The 19030-nt window shown below is 47.6% G+C and overlaps 1 protein-coding gene across 5 annotated transcripts in view; it reads left to right on the top strand.

Annotated features, from left to right (window-relative positions):
• CAPN8 (calpain 8) overlaps window positions 1-19030 on the top strand; it is a 147276-nt gene that overhangs the window by 3145 nt on the left and 125101 nt on the right. For all 5 annotated transcript variants that reach the window (XR_014817504.1, XR_014817503.1, XM_084979342.1 and 2 more), the window contains exon 2: window positions 5363-5432. Coding sequence is in view for 3 of the 5 variants with exons in the window: in XM_084979342.1 (XP_084835468.1) it covers window positions 5363-5432 (70 nt within the window). In the remaining 2 variants the exon portion in view is untranslated. The remainder of the gene's footprint in view (window positions 1-5362; window positions 5433-19030) is intronic.

The raw sequence follows: 19030 nt of genomic DNA, 5'->3' as shown, positions 1-19030 counted from the left end.
TTTACAGCATTTCCATCGCAAACCCCCAGCCCATCCCAAACTCCCACCTTAACCCTCCCTCCTTCCCTTCCTTCCATCATTCTTTCCTTTCTTCCTTCCTCTCCCTTTTCCTTAAACTGTGATAAAATACACGTAACATAAAAGTTACCATCTGAGCCATGTTTAAGTGTATAGTTCCATCACAAGGAACACATCTATATTTTTGTTGGCAACTAGGTCACCAACCACCTCCAGAACTTTTTCATTGTACAAAACTGAAACTTGTACTCATGAAACAATAACTCCCCTTTCCTCCTTCCATTCTCCTTTCTGTCTCAATGAGTTTGGCTACTCTATATACCTCATGAACAAGGGAAACCAAATAGTACAAACCAAATAGTACTTGTGCTTTTAAGACTGGCTGATTTTACTGAGTATCATGTCCTGAAGATGTATTCAAGTTGTAACGTGGGACAGGATTTCCTTGCTTTTTAAGGCTGAGTAATATTCCATTGTATGTATAGTCCACATTGTCTTTTTTTTTTTTTTTTTTGGATATTTTTGTCTTTCTTGGGCTGCACCCATGGAATATGGAGGTTCCCAGGCTAGGGGTCGAATTGGAGCTGCAGCCGGCGGCCCTAAAAGGACCAAAAAAAAAAAAAAAAAAGAAGAAGAAGAAAAAAGAAAAAAAGAAAAAGAAAGTTAGCAATGGAGAGAAGACTTTGGAAATGCTCTTCAGGCATAATGCGGAGATGCGATCCCCTTGCAAGGCTAGGAATTTTCTGTGGCTCCGGAGAGATTTCCACACCATATGAGTCATGGCACTTCTTGGTTATTTTCTCTTTCCGGGGTGAGCATCTTGAATTATGCTAATAAGGAATGCATAGTCAGCTGAACATTCCATCTGCCTGTAAACTGCTCAGTATCATCCTGGTTCTAATCCTTTCAATTGTCTCCAGCCTTTGTAAACCACTGTTCTCTTCCAAACCAAAGTTAAAATTTTAGCCAAGCTTGGTAGACCTATTAGATCTGAGTCTGTGGAATTTCTGCCATAGGGTCAGTGTGATGTGGGTAATTGCATGTATAGCTCAGGGGCGTGATTTGGGGAACATTAGCATTTTCTATAGTTAGTAGTTGAAGCCACAGGACTGGATGATGTCGCCCAGGGAGAATGCTTGGGGCATGTCATTCCTTGATGAAGTGGGAGCTTGCAGAGGGCTGAGGACCCAGTCCAGGGGTTCCCTGATCCTTAGGGATGAGCAGAGGGAGCCCTGAAGGAGACTGAGAAGGAGTAGAGGAGTAGAGAGGTGAGAAAGGCAGGAGCGAGTAAGGACACAGAAGCCGCAAGACGAAAGTTTCAGGAGGAGGGAATGGGCAACACTCATCGAAAGCTGCGAGTAATCGTTAAGAGTGGAGTGGACACTGCTCCTTCCGCGATTGCTGGGGACTCAGGTGAGAGGAATTTGTGCAGCTGTTGGAGCTCCGGAGCCAGATTTCAGGAGACTGATGGGTGAATGGGTGATGAGGAACCAGAGACCCTTTTAAGAAGATTTTTAAAAAGAACGATATAATTCCATTTGCTGCAACATGGATGTGAGTAAAGAAATTAAGTCAGAAAGAGAAAGACAAATACCCTATGATATCACTTATAGGTGGAACATAAAATATGGCACAAATGAACTCAACTACAGAATAGAAACAGGATCACAGATGTGGAGAACAGACTTATGGTTGCCAAGAGGGAGGGAGGAAGGAGTGGGATGGACGGGGAGTTTGGGTTTTGTAGATGCAAACTATTACCTTGAGAATGGATAAGCAGGAGTTCCTGTCATGGTGCAGCAGAAACGAATCCAACTAGGAACCATGATGTTTCGGGTTCGATTCCTGGCCTTGCTCAGCAGGTCAAGGATCTGGCATTGCCATGAGCTGTGGTGTAGGTCACAGACTTAGTTTGGATCCCATGTTGCTGTGGCTGTGGTGTAGGCCAGCAGCTACAGCTGTGATTAGACCCCTAGCTTGGGAACCTGCATGTGCCATGGGTGCAGCCTGAAAAAGACCAAAAAAAAAAAGAAAGAAAAGAATGGATAAGCATACACAATGGAATACTACTCAGCCATAAAAAAGAACAAAATAATGCCATTTGCAGCAACATGGATGGAACTAAAGACTCATACTGAGTCAAGTAAGTCAGAAAGAGAAAGACAAATACCACATGCTATCACTTATATCTGGAATCTAATATATGGCACAAATGAAACTTCCCACAGAAGAGAAAATCATGGACTTGGAGAATAGACTTGTGGTTGCCAAGAGGGAGGGGGAGAGAGTGGGATGGATGGGGAACTTGGGGTTAATAGATGCAAACCATTGTCTTTGGAATGGATTAGCAAGGAGATCCTGCCATGTAGCACTGGCAACTATGTCTAGTCACTTACAATGGAACATGATAATGTGAGAAGAAAGAATGTGTACATGTATGTGTAAATGTATGTGTAACTGGGTTGCCATGCTGTATAGTAGAAAAAAAAATTGCATTGGGGAAATAACAATAAACACAAATAAATGAATAAATGAATTTTAAAAAATGGATAAGCAATGAGGTCCTGCTGTACGGCCCAGGGAACTCTCTCCAGTCTCTTGGGATAGAATACGATAGAAAAAGAATGTATATGTATGCATGACTGTGTCATTATACTGTACAGCAGAAATTGGCACAGCATTGTAAATCACCCATACTTTAAAGAAAAGTTAAAAAAAGAAGAAGTTTTTAAGGAGAGGGCTTCTGCCAAACCTCTGTTCAACCTGCTCTCTGCCCTTCCTTTTCCACGAAGCAACCTTGTCTTCCTTTTTTAAAACAAATTGCATTGATATTTTTTGTCTTTCCCTTTTTATGTATTAAAATGTCAAATCTCTGCACCTTTTGTCCACCAAGAGTTGATGTTTATAGACTGGAAACTCTGGAGCATCTGGGATTAGAATTTGCAGCTGTCTACTTTTAGAACCCCTAGTTTGGCCACTTCTGTGTTTAAACTGTCACTAGAGAGTGCAAAAGATTGAAACAAACAAACAAGACTAAAGCTCCATCACTGGACGGCTAGCTAAATAACTCATTGTACTTATAATGAAATTATAAAGCTCTACGCGTGTTAAGATGTATAAGAGGAAAAAAAATGGATATACATGTAAATGTGCTTTTATGTCAAAAGACATTTTCTGGAAGGATACATAAGAAATGTTAGCAGTGGAGTTCCCGTCGTGGGACAGCAGAAACGAATCCAACTAGGAAGCACGATCCTGTGTTGCTGTGGCTGTGGTGTAGGCCGGCAGCTACAGCTCCGATTTGACCCCTAGCCTGGGAACCTCCAAATGCTGCGAGTGTAGCCCTAAAAAGACAACTAAACTAAACTTCTATTGATCCTTCCTGAGAAAATCAAGAAAGCATCCTCAACAACACTTGCACAATGGATGTAATTTTTCTATAATAATAATAAAAAATAGTGCTATATACAGAATGGGCTTCAATACCTCCTTGCCCGTCAACCAAGACAGAAGGAATGGGAGTTCCCGTCGTGGCGTAGTGGTTAACGAATCCGACTAGGAACCATGAGGTTGCGGGTTCGGTCCCTGCCCTTGCTCAGTGGGTTAACGATCCGGCGTTGCCGTGAGCTGTGGTGTAGGTTGCAGACGCGGCTCGGATCCCACGTTGCTGTGACTCTGGCGTAGGCTGGTGGCTACAGCTCCGATTCAACCCCTAGCCTGGGAACCTCCATATGCCGCGGGAGCAGCCCAAGAAATAGCAACAACAACAACAACAAAAGACAAAAAAGACAAAAGACAAAAAAAAAAAAAAAAAGACAGAAGGAATGCCTGCAGGATGCCTCACTCTGTCCCTGCAGAGCCCGAGGGCCATGAGCTTGCCCATGGCAGGTGCCACCCTGAGGTGGGCGAGCTGGGGAAGCAGGGGTCAGATGTGGGCATGAGGTTGAGCTCTGCTCTGGGTGGGGCATTTCCAGACGCCTCAGTGTTTTTAATCATGGTCATGGAGTCAAGTGTTTAACAAGTGGCCACAGGGCGCAGAGCATTTTGTTAGCGTGCTAAACACTATTCTCACCCTCTCTCTTCAAACAGGGGTGTGGTCCGAGTGGGTGAGATCATATTTCATCACATCCTTATCTCAGCCTTTGCCTTTCTCCTACCTCCTTGCCCCACCCCCACCTCTTCACAGCCACACACCTACACAGCATGTACAGTAATAAAAATACGGGTCACAACCCGCTCCTGGGCATATAGCCAGAGGAAACTCTAATTCAGAAAGATACAGGCACCCCATGTTCATAGTGGCACTACGTATAATAGCCAGCATATGAAAGCAACCTAAATATCCATCTGCAGAGGAATGGATAAAGAAGAGATGGTCTATATGCATAATGGAATATTACTCAGCCATAAAAAAGAAGGAAAGAATGCCACAGTTCCCGTGGTGGCTTAGTGGTAATGAACCTGACTAGTATCCAAGAGGACACAGGTTTGATCCCTGGCCTCGCTCAGTGGGTTAAGGATCTGGTGTTGCCATGGGCTGTGGTGTAGGTTGCAGATGTGCCTTGGATCCTGTGTGGCTATGGCTGTGGCATAGGCTAGCAGCTACAGCTCCGATTGGACCCCTAGCCTGGGAACTTTCATATGCCACATGTGTGGCCCTAAAAAAAAAAAATACAAAAAAAAAAAAATGAAATAATGCCATTTGCAGCAACATGGATGGACCTAGAGATTATCACACTAAGTGAAGGCAGCCAGATTAGGACAAATATGGTATATCACTTATATGTGGAATCTAAAAAATGATACAAATATATTTATTTACAAAACAAATATACCCACAAACACAGAAAACAAACTTATAGTTGCCAAAGGGAAAAGGAAGGGGGAGGAATATATTAGGAGCTTGGGATTAACATATAAACACTACTATGTATAAGATAGATAAACAACAAGGACCTGCTGTATAGCACAGGGAGCTATATTCAATATCTTGTAATAACCTATAAGGTAAATCTGAAAAATCATACACACACACACACACACAGCTGAGTCACTTTGCTGTACCCCTGAAAACACAACACTGTAAATCAACTATACTTAAAAATACTGGTCATATGGAGGCTGTGGGCCCCAGCTCCATCTCTGCCACCCCTGGCTGTGTGACGCTGGGCAGCTCTCCTACCCTCTCTGGGCTTCAGAGTCTTCAGCAATAAAATGAGGTTTATGCAGTAGATGGTCTCCTGGACTTCTTCCATGAATTTTGTGACCATGAAGTTCCTTCACCCTTGCCGCCACCATCTCTGGGCATCTTGTGACTTGTGTGTTGTCCCCAACTCCTTTTCAGGAATTGTGTCCCAGCCCTCAGTTTATCGTTGGCGGAGCCACGCGCACAGACGTTTGTCAGGGTGCTTTAGGTGAGTAACTGGGGAGGGTCCTATTTGTGTTGGGAGAGGACAGATGTGTCTGTGTCATGAGGCTGGGCAGACTGTGCTCTTAGACTGACCGACCGCGGGATGTCTGTGATCTATCCGTATGGCTTTGTATTTTGGAGACGGTTACTCTCTACTGTGGGTGCGAAATGCTGGAACTGCATTTCTTCCTCCTAAGAAGAGATCTTCCACGTGCTCATGTAGCCCCTTTGAATGCGAGAGTCAGGAGCCAGGATTATAGTGGATAACCATGCAGTGCGATGGTTTGATAATGGTTATCTTGAAGTGCACATGATTTGCCTTGTGGAGTGGCTGTGTCTATATGATTATGACCTGGTATAACAGACGCTCTTGAAATGAGTAAGAAAACAAGAATCCCAGCTTTCCAGCCAAGCTTTCTTTCCTAGGCCAGGGATCCCGGCATTAAGAACCTTTGTGGACCTCCCCTCGTGGCTCAGAGGAAACGAATCTGACTTGCATCCATGAGGATGCAGGTTTGATTCCTGGCCTTGCTCAGTGGGTTAAGGATCCGGTGTTGCCCTGAGCTGTGGTGTAGGGCGTTAGGGCGTCGATGCGACTCAGATCTCATGTTGCTATGGCTGTGGTGTAGGCCAGCAGCTATGGCACTGATTCGACCTCTAGCCTGGGAACCTGCATATGGCACAAGTGCGGCCTTAAAAAGCAAAAAAAAAAAAAAAAAAGAACCTTTGCTTCATAACCTTTCACATTCCCTCCAAATCAGGCGCAGTTAGGTTAAGGAAATCATTTATTTTATCTTGTTTCATAACACCTAGCTGTCAGTGTCAGAAACCGAGGTTCTCCTTGATAGCAGATTAGAGTTGTTGAGCTCTCCAGCCCTCCTGATCCCAGGGCGGCCTCCCAGTGTCCGCACTGAGTTGGACAAGGCTGACATTTCAGGGGATAACAGGGCCCTGAACTGAAATCGCTGGGCTTCCAAAGGGCCAGCCTGTCACAGCTGCCAAATATCAAACCGGACACGAAAGCAAGAGGAAACAAGTCCTGCTTGCCATAAATCAGCCAAACAAAATCTCAGCATTCTGGGGGCCCACTCTTGATCTTTCAGAAGACTGCCTGTCCTGTCTTCTTTTCTCGTTCTTGTTTCTCTCCTGCTTAGAGCCCTCATGTTCCGTTCCACCGTTACCACAAGGGTTGTTTTTTTGTATTTTTGTTTGTTTGTTTGTTTTTTGTCTTTTTAGGGCTGCACCTGTGGCATATGGAGGTTCCCAGGCTAGGGCTCGAATTGGAGCTACAGCTGTCAGCCTACACTACAGCCACAGCAACGCCAGATCCGAGCCGCATCTGCGACCTACGCCACAGCTAACGGGAATGCCCGATCCTTAACCCACTGATCGGAGTCCAGGGATCGAACCCGCAACCTCATGGTTCCTAGTCTGATTCATTTCTGCTGCGCCATGACGGGAACTCCACCATAAGGTTTTTTTAAGCTGTTCTCTTAGTTCTGCTGGAAACCTTTATGATTTTGAAAATAACGGGTGTTTATTTTAAATATCCATTTATTTTCCAAGGTTCTCTGCTTTAATGAGTATAGCCAATATCCAGGGCTCCTGGAGCTTGAGGAGTAAGCTTTGAGAAAGAGTGGGCGGACCCACAGTTGTGTGCCCTGTTTCCCAAAAGCCACAGTTGCTGTGTCCTTGACCTTTGTATAAGGCCTCACAGAGGGGCAGCATCCTGACCTTTTCTTGTTCTGGATAAGTGTACCATGCCTTTTTCCAGCTAAATGTTTAACCTAATTGAGTGGGTGTCTCAGAGAAACACAACTTTAAATCTAGGCTTTTAACAGCTTCTTGTTGCAGATGCTTTGATTTGGGGGAAACAGGTATTTAATAAGTGTCTTTTAATGGATCGACTTGGATAGACCTGCTTTTGAATGGCTTTAAGCTCAGAGAAAAGAAGAGCGCCAAAAAGGGGCCTGAGCGTTACCATGGTGAGCGTGCGCTGCCGATGATGGAGCCGGTGGCCGGCAAAGCAGGAAAAGGAGCCTTTATGCACATTCAAGCAGATCTACATACATGTTCTAATGTGTACCCCTTTCTTGTCTTGAAGGCAGCTCACTGGAAACACTGCTGGACACCTGCCGTTATTAGCTAGTATTTCACTTGATAAAATGTCTTGGAGGTCGTCTCATGTTAGTGTATGAAGAGCTTTGTTCTTTTGGAACCACTCAGCATACTGATTCCACAGTGCCATGTGCCCCAGTGCATTTAGCCTGTCTTGGATCCACAGACACTCGAGTTATTTTCTCTCTTCCGTTATTGTACAAAATGTTGCAGCGAAGGTCCTTCTGGGACAGGGTGTGGGAGGGAGGGTATTTGTCAGCAGGCTTGAAGGGGGGCTGCTTCAGTCAGGGTGGACTATCTTTCCCTTCCATTTGAGTCCTACGGCTCAGAGCCCTCGCGTTCTGTCCCACTACCACACGGCCCATCTACTCTGAGGAATGGGCCTGGGACAACCATTTACACTTTAGTGTGAATTGGCGTCTGTGGGTTACAGGAGGATTTGTGTGTTGAACATTATCTCAAGAGCATGAAAGAATGGTACTGTTACACCTTCAGTTACACTAAGCCTCACTAATCTATTTCCTTTTGGTATGAATGCAGGCAGTGATTCACCATAATAAAAATCACTGATTGCCTTCTCATTACCTATAGTTGCAGATGTCTGAAAATACCGCTTATACTCATCATGACCTCACAATTATGCTGTTTATTATGGCCCACTCCAAATCTTTTATATAGAATGTTAATTAAGAAGCTGGAGGAGTTCTCATCGTGGCGCAGTGGTTAATGAACCCAACTAAGAACGATGAGGTTGCGGGTTCGATCCCTGGCCTTGCTCAGTGGGTTAAGGATCCGGCGTTGCCGTGAGCGGTGGTGTAGGTTGCAGACGTGGCTCGGATCCCGAGTTGCTGTGGCTGTGGTGTAGGCCAGTGGCTACAGCTCCGATTTGACCTGTGGCCTGGGAACCTCCATATGCTGCAGGAGCGGCCCAAGAAATAGCAAAAAGACAAAAAAAAAAAAAAAAAAAAAAAAAAAGAAGAAGAAGAAGCTGGAAACTTACTCTATTATAATTTTAAAATATATTTTGATTGGAGTTCCTGTTGTGGCTCAGTTCCTGCTGTGGCTCAGTGGTTAACAAATCTGACTAGCAGCTCCAGCCAGGGTCCCCCCAATGTGCGGGGCTCTCCGGGCCACACCCATCATGAGGGAGTAAGTGGGAGTTCCTGGAGGGCACATCTGTGGTGCCCATTTCTGGCAAAGGCTCGTGGTTGGCACATTGCCCAGGGAATGGCAGGCACCTGCTGGTCCCTCCGCTGCCTGGCCCAGCATGGTCTGTCTCTCCCTTGCATGCTGGGCCATCCCTGTCCCTCTGGGGTCCTATGATCTCAGAAATAGACTCTGTCCCACCACAAAGTGCACGTTTCTGGCTTCATTCACCCCACACAGTAAGTCATGCCTCTGGTGCACCTGCCAGAAAACCTTTGGTCATTGGCTTTAGAGGTCCAGCCCCCACAGCTTAGGGCAAATGGAGACTGTATTGGCTCACCCCACTGGAGGAGAGAGATGATCAGCGCTGGCCCAGGGAAGCCTGGATCTGGGGACTAGGTGTTCCCAGAACGCTCTCTGCCTGTCTCGTCTCTGTTGGTCTCTGGGGTCGGCTCTGCCCTCTCCATGCCATGCAGGCTCCACGCAGCAGAGGAGATGAGCACTGGGGTTCCAGACTTCACCCCAGGAGGATCGTGAACCAGCTTTGCTTTGAGACAGCTCAGTAAAAATCTCTGATTCGGTGGTTGGAGTCTTTGCCCCTCCTTGCGTTCTGTCATTCAGAGGGGTACGGGGCTGTGTGGTTGGCTCAGCCTGGGTCATGGGCCTGCTCTTGGGACTATGAGCTTCTTCCCAAACCACAGTGGAGTTCTCCAAAAGGAGGGGGCAGTGGACCAACAGAAAGAGGAGGGTGAACCCCAACAGGCTGGTCGGTGGTAGTGACAGGGTCTGGCCAGACAGTGCCCTCCCTGCCCCAGGTCACTTCTACTCCTTGGGCTCAGTGGCCCTGCCGTCTTTCCCCGCCCGCCCTGCATCTGTCGCCCCGCAGGGCTCCTGGACACGCCTCTCCCGCCCTTCTCTCTCCGGATCGGATCTGCCACCAGCAGTGCCTGGTTCAGCACCCTGAGTGCAAAGAGCCCCCCAGAAAGCCCCCGGCCTTCATGGTCTGCTGGGGCTGCACCACCTCCATGTGCACAGCTGTACCGTGGGGATGTCACTAAACCCAGCCTGCCAGGTGCTTGTGATGAGTAGAGAATTGACTGGGCTCCTTGTCCTCCAGCAAGTGGGCACCATCAAGGGTGGAAGTGGATGTAGTCACCAGGGCCCCTGTCTGTGTGCTTCTTCCATGTGTGCTTCTTCTGTGTGCTTCTTCCCTGGGGCAGAGCAGGGCTCCATGAGTGTTTATTGAATGTCTTATCTGCTACATTCATGATGAAATCATGAAGGAGTTCCCTGGTGGCTCAGCAAGTTAAGGATCTGACGTTGTAACTGCTGAAGCTCTGGTCACTGCGGTGGCGTGGGTTTGACCCCTGGCCCAGGAACTTCTGCTGCCAAAAACATATGAAAACAGGGACAGCCTCAATTGGAGGTGACTTGTGTTTTTCTTCGTTTCTTGCCAGTACTGTTCTTGGCAGTCAGGCTGAGTCAGGCATTGAGAATCAAAAGAGTCCTGGCTGGAAGTTGACTGTGTCTTTATATTTAAAGGATTTGCAAGGCAGCTTCTCTACTTATCTGTCCTCAGCTCACTGACGCTGCTGGGAGAAACATGAAAGTGTTCGAAGGTGTTCACTGGTCCCCGACAAGGAGGGACATCCCAGGGACAGAGCGGGAATGACATTGTCCCATTGTCCCAAAGCCCTGGAGTGGCTGTGGATAAAGGGACACAGGGAGACCTCCTCCACCTTCTGCTCGCTGGATCCTGTGGCCCCCTGAGGGAACTCAGCTCTGAGGCCTCTGAATCAGCGGGTCTCTTACAGGCTTGGCAGGACCTGCTAACCCACCTGGCATGCAGGCTCTCTGCTCTTACCTTAGGGCATCCTTGGGCGGGGAGACTCTGAGACCAGGTTATTACTTATGCCTGCATTTGGGAAAATGCAGCAGTATTTGACACCTCTTTGGGCATCTTTTCCACTTGCTGCTTTCTGGAATGGGGAAGAGGGGATTTTCTTCTTTAACAAATGAAGAACAGAGACTTGCAGAACTTTGATAGAAATTAGAATGCTTCTGGGAGTTCTGGTCACGGCTCAGTGGTTAACGAATCCGACTAGTGTCCACAAGGACACAGGCTCGATCCCTGGCCTCATTCCATCGGTCCAGTGTTGCCATGAGCTGTGGTTGCAGATGCAGCTGTGGTGTAGGCTGGCAGCTATAGCTCCGATTTGACTCCTAGCCTGGGAACCTCCATATGCTGTGGGTGGGGCCATAAAAAGACAGCACTATTCACAATAGCCAAAACAAGGAAACAACCCAAATGTCCATTGACAGATGATTGGATTAGGAAGCTGTGGTATATATACACAGTGGAGTATTACTCAGCCCTAAAAAGGAACGAAATAATGCCATTTGCAGCAACATGGGTGGAACTAGAGACTCTCATACTGAGCAAAGTAAGTAAGAAAGAGAAAGACAAATACCACATGCTATCACTTATATCTGGAATCTAATATATGGCACAAATGAACCTTTCCACAGAAAAGAAAATCATGGACTTGGAGAACAGACTTGTGGTTGCCTAGGGGGAGGGGGAGAGAGTGGGATAGATTGGGAGCTTGGGGTTAATAGATGCAAACTATTGCCTTTGGAATGGATTAGCAAGGAGATCCTGGCTGTGTAGCACTGACAACTATGTCTAGTCACTTATGATGGAGCATGATAATGTGAGAAGAAAGAATGTGTACATGTATGTGTAACTGGGTCGCCATGCTGTACAGTAGAAAAAAAACTGTATTAGGGAGATAAAAATAAAAAATTTTTTTAAGACAAAAAAAAGAGAAGAAGTTAGAGTACTTGTGAATAACAAATGCTATGGCGTTTATCTGGACTTTGGATCTAGTTTATTTTCCATGCAGAGCAGGATTAGTGAGGGAGATGGGCTTTCTTTCTTTCTTTTTTTTTTTTTTTTTGTCTTTTTGCCATTACTTGGGCTGCTCCCGCAGCATATAGAGGTTCCCAGGCTAGGGGTCCAATCGGAGCTCTAGCCACCGGCCTACGCCAGAGCCACAGCAATGCGGGATCCGAGCCGCGTCTGCAACCTACACCACAGCTCACGGCAACGCCAGATCCTTAACCCACTGAGCAAGGGCAGGGACCGAACCCGCAACCTCATGGTTCCTAGTTGGATTTGTTAACCACTGCGCCATGATGGGAACTCCCAGGCTTTCTTTCGAAGGGTTTGGTGGGTATCGGGGTTTCTCCTTTATCCAGCCACATCCCCCCTCCGTCTTCTACTCCATGTTTGTGCTGTGGGTGCTTATCTCGCTCACCCTCCTTTCTCTGGTGACCTGGCTTTTCTCTTGACCTTTTTGGAATTGATGTCTTTTTCAACTTTGTTGTCTAACGTGAGTAGAGTGTTCGAGTGTGTCTTCTCATTTTGTAAAAGGAATGACCGGCTGGCTTCACGTGTCTTGATGGACAGAACAACAGTGACCTGAACCGAGGCACCTTCTCAGATGCAGCCCTCACATCGATTTTTCCTCCGTGAGCCACGATCCCCCACCGAGAGGGACCTGCCCTCTTGGACCAGGGGCTAGGCGCACACCGCCCTCAGCGGTCAGGGCTGATGTTAGCATCTTCACAAGCCTTTTTCTAGACACCTTTTGATCTGTAGTATCCTTCAAGGACTGGGGAGAAGTAAATCAATTCACTAGGACGGAACGGTTACTTTTAATGAGCAATCAGGGGAAGCCTCGGAGAATGCCAAGGGCTAGATCCCCTCACTGGTTCGGGAGAGTGCAAAGTCAGACATCCAGGTGGCAGAAAAGCTTCACTGGCAGTGCCTTCCAGTCCAGTCATAAGTGATATGGGGAAGTTTGTTCTTCTCCTACTTTTGGTGATTCCCTTTCTTTGTGGCATATTTTCCCCTTCCACTTGAATCCTAGTGCTTAGTGCCCTCATGGTCGGTCCCACTGTCACCACTGTCCTCTCCATTCTGAGGAGAGGGCCCAGGACAACCATTTGCACATTAGTGTGAATTGGAGTCCATAGGTTGAGGATTTGTGCATTGAACATTATCTCGAATTGGAGTCAATGGGTTGAGGATTTGTGCATTGAACATTATCTTGAGAGCATGAAAGAATTGTACTCTTACATCTTTGCTTATTTATTTGTTTAGGGTCACAGCTACAGCATATGGGGTCACATAAGAGCTACAGCTGCCAGCCTACACCATAGCCACAGCCACAGCCATGCCAGATCTGAGCCACATCTGCACCCTACACCACAGCTCATAGCAATGCTGGATCCTTAACCCACTGAGTGAGGCCAGGGACCAAACCGGCATCCTCATGGATACTAGTGGGATTCTTTACTGCTGAGCCACAGCGGGAACTCTCCATATTGTTACACCTTTAGTTACACTAAGCCTCACTAATCTATTTCCTTTTGGTATGAACGCAGGCAGTGAAGCACAGTAACAGAAATCATGGATTACATTCATATTACAGTTGTTGAAGATATCTCAAAATACCACTTATACTCATCATGATCTCACAATTATGATGCTGTTTTTTAGGCCCCACTCCAAATCTTTTATATAGAACGTTAATAAAGAAGCATGAATCTTACTATGTCATAATTTTTAAAACATTCTGATAACTGTTTCCATATACTTTTTATAGTTCTATTATTTTTTTTTTCTGTTCATTAAGAAACATTAGTCTGGAGTTCCCGTTGTGGCACAGCAGAAACAAATCCGACTAGCAAGCATGAGGTTGCAGGTTTGATCCCTGGCCTCGCTCAGTGGGTTAAGGATCCGGTGTTGCCATGAGCTGTGGTGTGGGTCACAGATGAAGCTTGGATCTGGTGTTGCATGGCTGTGGCTGTGGCGTAGGCTGGCAGCTGTAGCTCTGATTTAACCCCTAGCCTGGGAACCTCCGCATGCCATGGGGGCACCCCTGAAGAAAAAAAAAAAAAGGAAGCATTACTCTGAGATCTGATCTTGGCTTTACTAAACTGCCAAAGGGTCCAGGCACAGGAAAGATTAAGAAGCCTGCATTACAAGAATGTCAGGCTGCTTTTGCCAGGGGAGAGTTCTTTTTGTAGCCAGGAAACTTTGTCAGCCCTCTTCAGTTTTGCTAAGCGATGTCCTGACTATCTCTCACTTCCTAAGGGAGATGCAGAAACTGCAGGGCAGCCCCTCCGTCCCCAGGAAGACAGACTCTTGCCCTTGAGGTTACTGACCTGCTCCGGAGGATGCGTGTGGCGCAGGCCAGTGGGGGAAGCGCTCTCCCAGCTCCATCTTGGCTGAACAGCCTGAGGTTTGGGTCTAAAAACTAAGTCCCAAGGTATGGCTGATTCCTGCTCGGACGGGAGCTGGCTGAAATACTTCTGTCTTGTATTTTTACCTTTTTTTTTTTTTTTTCTTTTTCTTTTCAGGGTCACAACTACGGCATATGGAAGTTCCCAGGCTAGGGGTTGAATTGGAGCTGCAACTGCCAGCCTACGCTGCAGCCCCAGCAATGCCAGATCTGAACTGCCTCTGTGATCTACGCTGCAGCTCACAGCAATGCCGGATCCTTAACCCATGGAGTGAGGCCAGGGATCAAACCTGCATCCTCATGGATACTAGTCGGGTTCTTATCCCATGGGGCCATACCAGGAACTCCCTTGAGGACAGTAATTTGAACATATTCCACAGACCTTGCAGGAGCCCCGCTATTAGGACCTGAGCCATGCCTCACTGTTCAGGGCACCCCTCTCCCCTCCCCCAGCTTAGGGTTCCACTTTGCAGGACCCCACCCCCTGCCACAGGGCCCAAGGAAAATTTCTCCCTCAAGGGTGTGAGCCTTGGGCCCTGCCAGCTCTCTGACTTACTAGGAGTCACTGCTGGTTAAAGAGTAGGCAAAGGAGACCCGGGGCCAACTGCAGATCGTCCAGTCAATGGACTGCAGGGGATGCAACACTGGGTCCCCAAGGCTACGGGGAGCCTGTGCAGGCGGGGTGCTGGGACTCCTCACGCTAATGATACAGCCAAGTGGTGCAGGAGCCAATGGTGCAGGAGCAGGAAGCGTGAGGCTGCAGGCCGTGCTCGGGCCTCCATGAAATTCAGCTCTGCCTTGGGCATTTACTAGAAGGTCCTATGAGAGCATCCGGGGCTGCAGTTCACAGGCTGTACCTTCAGTGCCCATCGCCCTCGGGACAGAAGCATGGGTCCCCCTTTTCCCTCCCCTGCTCTCTCCTCCTCCCACGAGAGCCTGGTCCTCCCAGAAGTAAAGCCACGTCACCTGCTCACTGGAGAAAGGACAGGCGCCTCCTTTGGTTCCAAGAGGCTACACTGATTCCAAGATGCCATTGCACCTGTTTAGGCCATTTTACCAGCCCTTCCCAGATGCCCCTCTTTCAGAGGCTTCCTCTTGGCCCTGTCACTTCCTGTCCCCACCCTCTTGCCATCTCCACTCTTGCCCCTTTGCTGGCTCCTCTAGGCCAGGAGTTACAATAGGGAGGACTGGGGACTGCGGCAAAGTAGAGAACACACCCTGTGGGGGTGGGGGGAGCCATGCTCCAGTTGGAACCAGGTGTTACTGCGAGGAGCAAGGGGACCCACTGCCACTGCCCTCCCTCTCAGAGCCGCCCCCTCATTCCTCTCTCCCCCACCTTACTTTCCCTTCCTTCCTGGCATTTCCTACCCCTTGGCACATGGATTTAATTATTGTTTGTCTTCCTCTCTAGAATGGAAACCACAACATCAAGGACTCCCCCCCACACCCCCGCTGTTGTATCCTTAGGGCCTAGGATAATTCTTGGCACAGAGTAGATGCTCAGTAAATATTTGCAGAGTGAATATAGAGAGAAATTTTGGCCAGATTGCACAGTTTTTGAGAGAAGCCAGAAATCTGCTGGTTTATGTGAAACCTCCCAATGGAATCCTATCAATCCCTGTGCAGGCCAGCCCGGCGCAAGCCGAGCAGAACTGATCTGCAAGCCCCTGGTGACTGGTTGATCCCTGCCACGCAACACCGAGGCCCTGCTGGGCCCGGGTTGTGACCCTGACCCTTTGGACTTTCTGCATTCGAAGCGGCTTTCACCCTTCTGAGCTTCTGGGACTGCGGCTGGCTGGTTCTCCTTACTTGGGTCTTTGGAGCAACCTGTTCGTTTGTAGATGAGCCCCAGGCGGGCCTTGCACAGGCTGCTGGTTGAAATTGCTTTCTCTGTGGCTGCCCGCCCACTGACCTGGCCAGGGGCCCTCTGCCCCCGCCCCCTAGGAGTTATGCTTCCTTTCTGTCTCCTTTTGCATCTTTTTGCTCTTAGGCATGGGAACTCTGGATAATGAACCCAGCCTAAAAACACCTTGTATTCTGTTCTCAACAGCCTACTGGGCTCTTGGGCATTTTATTATGGATTTATGGATTTATTTCCTCTAAACATTTATTTTTTATTTTGAATGATTTTTATTTTTTCGATTATAGCTGGTTTACAGTGTTCTGTCACGCTTCTACTGTACAGCAAAGTGACCCAATCGCACATACATATATACATTCTTTTTCTCACATTAGCCTCCACCATGCTCTGTCATGACTAGATATAGTTCCCAGTGCTATACAGCAGGATCTCCTTGCTTATCCATTCCAAAGGCAATAGTCGGCATCTGTGAACCCCAGATTCCCAGTCCATCCCACTCCCTCCCCCTCCCCCTTGGCAACCACAAGTCTGTTCTCCAAGTCCGTGAGTTTCTTTTCTGTGGAAAGGTTCATTTGTGCCGTATATTAGATTCCAGATATAAGTGATAGCATATGGTATTTGTCTTTCTCTTTCTGACTGACTTTGCTCAGTATGAGAGTCTCTAGTTCCATCCATGTTGCTGCAAATGGCATGATTTTGTTCTTTTTTAGGGCTGAGTAGTATTCCATTTGTGTGTGTGTGTGTGTGTGTGTGTGTGTGTGTGTGTGTGTACACACACACACATATATATATCTCACATCTTCCTAATCCAATCATCTGTCGATGGGCATTTGGGTTGTTTTCATGTCTTGGCTATTGTGAATAGTGCTGCAATGAACATGTGGGTGCATGTGTCTTTTTTGAGGAAAGTTTTGTCAGGATATATGCCCAAGAGTGGGATTGCTGTGTCATATGGCAGTTCTAGAGTTAATTTTCTGAGATATCGCCATCCTGTTTTCCATAGTGGTTGTATCCTGGGCATTTTCTAGCTGAGCTCAAGTCACCTCATTTCTTAGGGCTGGAAGGGCTGGAAGGCCATGCTTGTCTCTCTGGAGACTTTCTGTGATGCTGTGTTTTGTATTTGACACCTGTTGAGGACCTGCACACACATTTGTAAGCTTCAGGGCCCCAGCCCTGTTTTGGGGGTATCGCAACATTTACAGTCACTTTTTTTTTTGTCTTTTTGCTATTTCTTGGGCCGCTCCTGCGGCATATGGAGGTTCCCAGGCTAGGGGTCGAATCGGAGCTGTGGCCGCCAGCCTACGCCAGAGCCACAGCAACGCGGGATCCGAGCCGCGTCTGCAACCTACACCACAGCTCACGGCAACGCCGGATCGTTAACCCACTGAGCAAGGGCAGGGACTGAACCCGCAACCTCATGGTTCCTAGTCGGATTCGTTAACCACTGCGCCACGATGGGAACTCCTACAACAGTCACTTTTGAAGGGGACATTTGACAAGCCGGATCCTCTGCCCCAGCACAGCGAAGGACCAGTTTTTACCTCCTCGTGTGGGTTTCTGTCCTGGCCAGAGCTAGTGATGACTCAGCCGTCATCCTTTTATTTCTCTCTCCACGAGAGCCTGGCTTCTTCTAGCATTTGTCTTATTTTTGAATCCAAAGGGATAATTAAACGCAGTCAGCAAGCCACTTCCTTGAAACTGGCTCCGAGATATATTTACTTACATAAGCCTCAAATGTATTTACTTACTGATTTTTTTTCCCCGCCAGTGAATCGATTCCATTTTTATACTCTACCAAGAAATTTCCCCATGAAATAGCCTGAAAGTTATGATCTAACGTGGGAAAGGGGGGTGGGGCGGGTAGGAAGTCCTCCAGCAGTTTCACGCCACTGAGCCTTATTCCTGCAACAATAGCAGAAATTAGATGAGAACTGACCTGGTGGACTCCATGAACAACTAAAAAGGAATTCTGAAATAATTTGAATATGTTCCCTCAACTGTGAAGTTTTTCTTTCCTTCTTTTTCTTTTCCTCCCCACTGATAACTTAGAAGGTAAAGCCGATGGCCTCTGATTCGAAAGATGACCTGCCAACCTTTCCTATTTTTTCCCTCTTTTTTGAAGTCCATTAACTCTCAGGGATGCCCAGCAGCTCCTGGCAGCTGAAGAGCCCCCCAGAATTGTCTTCGGCGAATGCTGCCGCATGTTCTGTTGTCAGGGGTGAGGGGTTCCTTCTGAGTAGCCATGGGAACGGGGAGTGGAGGTGCTGCAGAAGTGGCTTATTCAGTGTGCTTTATTATCTGTAGTACAGCTTGAAAGGAGCGATTTGGAGGATATAAAAAGTATAGCTGCCATAAGGGCATTGCACTGCTGTTGCTCCGAAAAATACCGGTAGGATTTGGGGTTAATCTTTGAAACTGTATTGGCGACACTCCACCCAAGGTGACTACAGCACCTCAGCCCCTGCTGAGAGCATCTGGACCCCTGCAAGGCCAGGGATTCACGTGCTCTGGGGTCTTGCTTCGAGGACAGTGGCAGATACAGCATGAGGTGCAGATGGCGTGGCAGGTTCAGGAATGGTTAGTAGTGGGATGATTCCGAGAGTGAAAATGTGGCTTATCAGACATTCGGATTTGTCAGAATCGGGAAGAACGTTCATAGCTCCTTTCCTCATTTTACAAGTATTTATTGTGTCTTTTTTTTTTTAATGTCTTTTTAGGGATGCACCTGCAGCTTATGGAAGTTCCCAGGCTAGGGGCTGAAACCAAGCTGCAGCTGCCGGCCTACACCACAGCCATAGCAACACCAGATCTGAGCAGCGTCTGTGACCTACAGCTTTAGGCGATGCCAGGTGGCAGGGACCAAACCTGAATTCTCATGGATACTAGTTGGGTTCACAACCTGCTGAGCTACAATGGGAACTCCTGTGTGTGTGTGTATATATATATATGCATATATATATTTTTTTGTATTTTTAGGGCTACACCCATGGCATATGGAAGTTCCCAGGTTAGGGGTTGAATCTTGAATCGGAGCTACAGCTGCTGGCCTACACCACAGCCACAGCAATGCCAGATCCGAGCTGTGTCTGCCACCTACACCGCAGCTCATGGCAACACTGGATCCTTAACCTGTTGAGCAAGGCCAGGGATGGAACTCGTAACCTC

This window comes from Sus scrofa, chromosome 10, assembly GCF_054392235.1.
Source record: "Sus scrofa isolate SSC_HxYL_T2T_F1_AM1 chromosome 10, Sscrofa_HxYL_maternal_Yorkshire_Landrace_v2.0, whole genome shotgun sequence".
Classification (NCBI taxonomy): domain Eukaryota; kingdom Metazoa; phylum Chordata; class Mammalia; order Artiodactyla; family Suidae; genus Sus; species Sus scrofa.
Note: the sequence above shows the minus strand (reverse complement) of the source record. Positions and strands in the feature narration are given on the sequence as shown.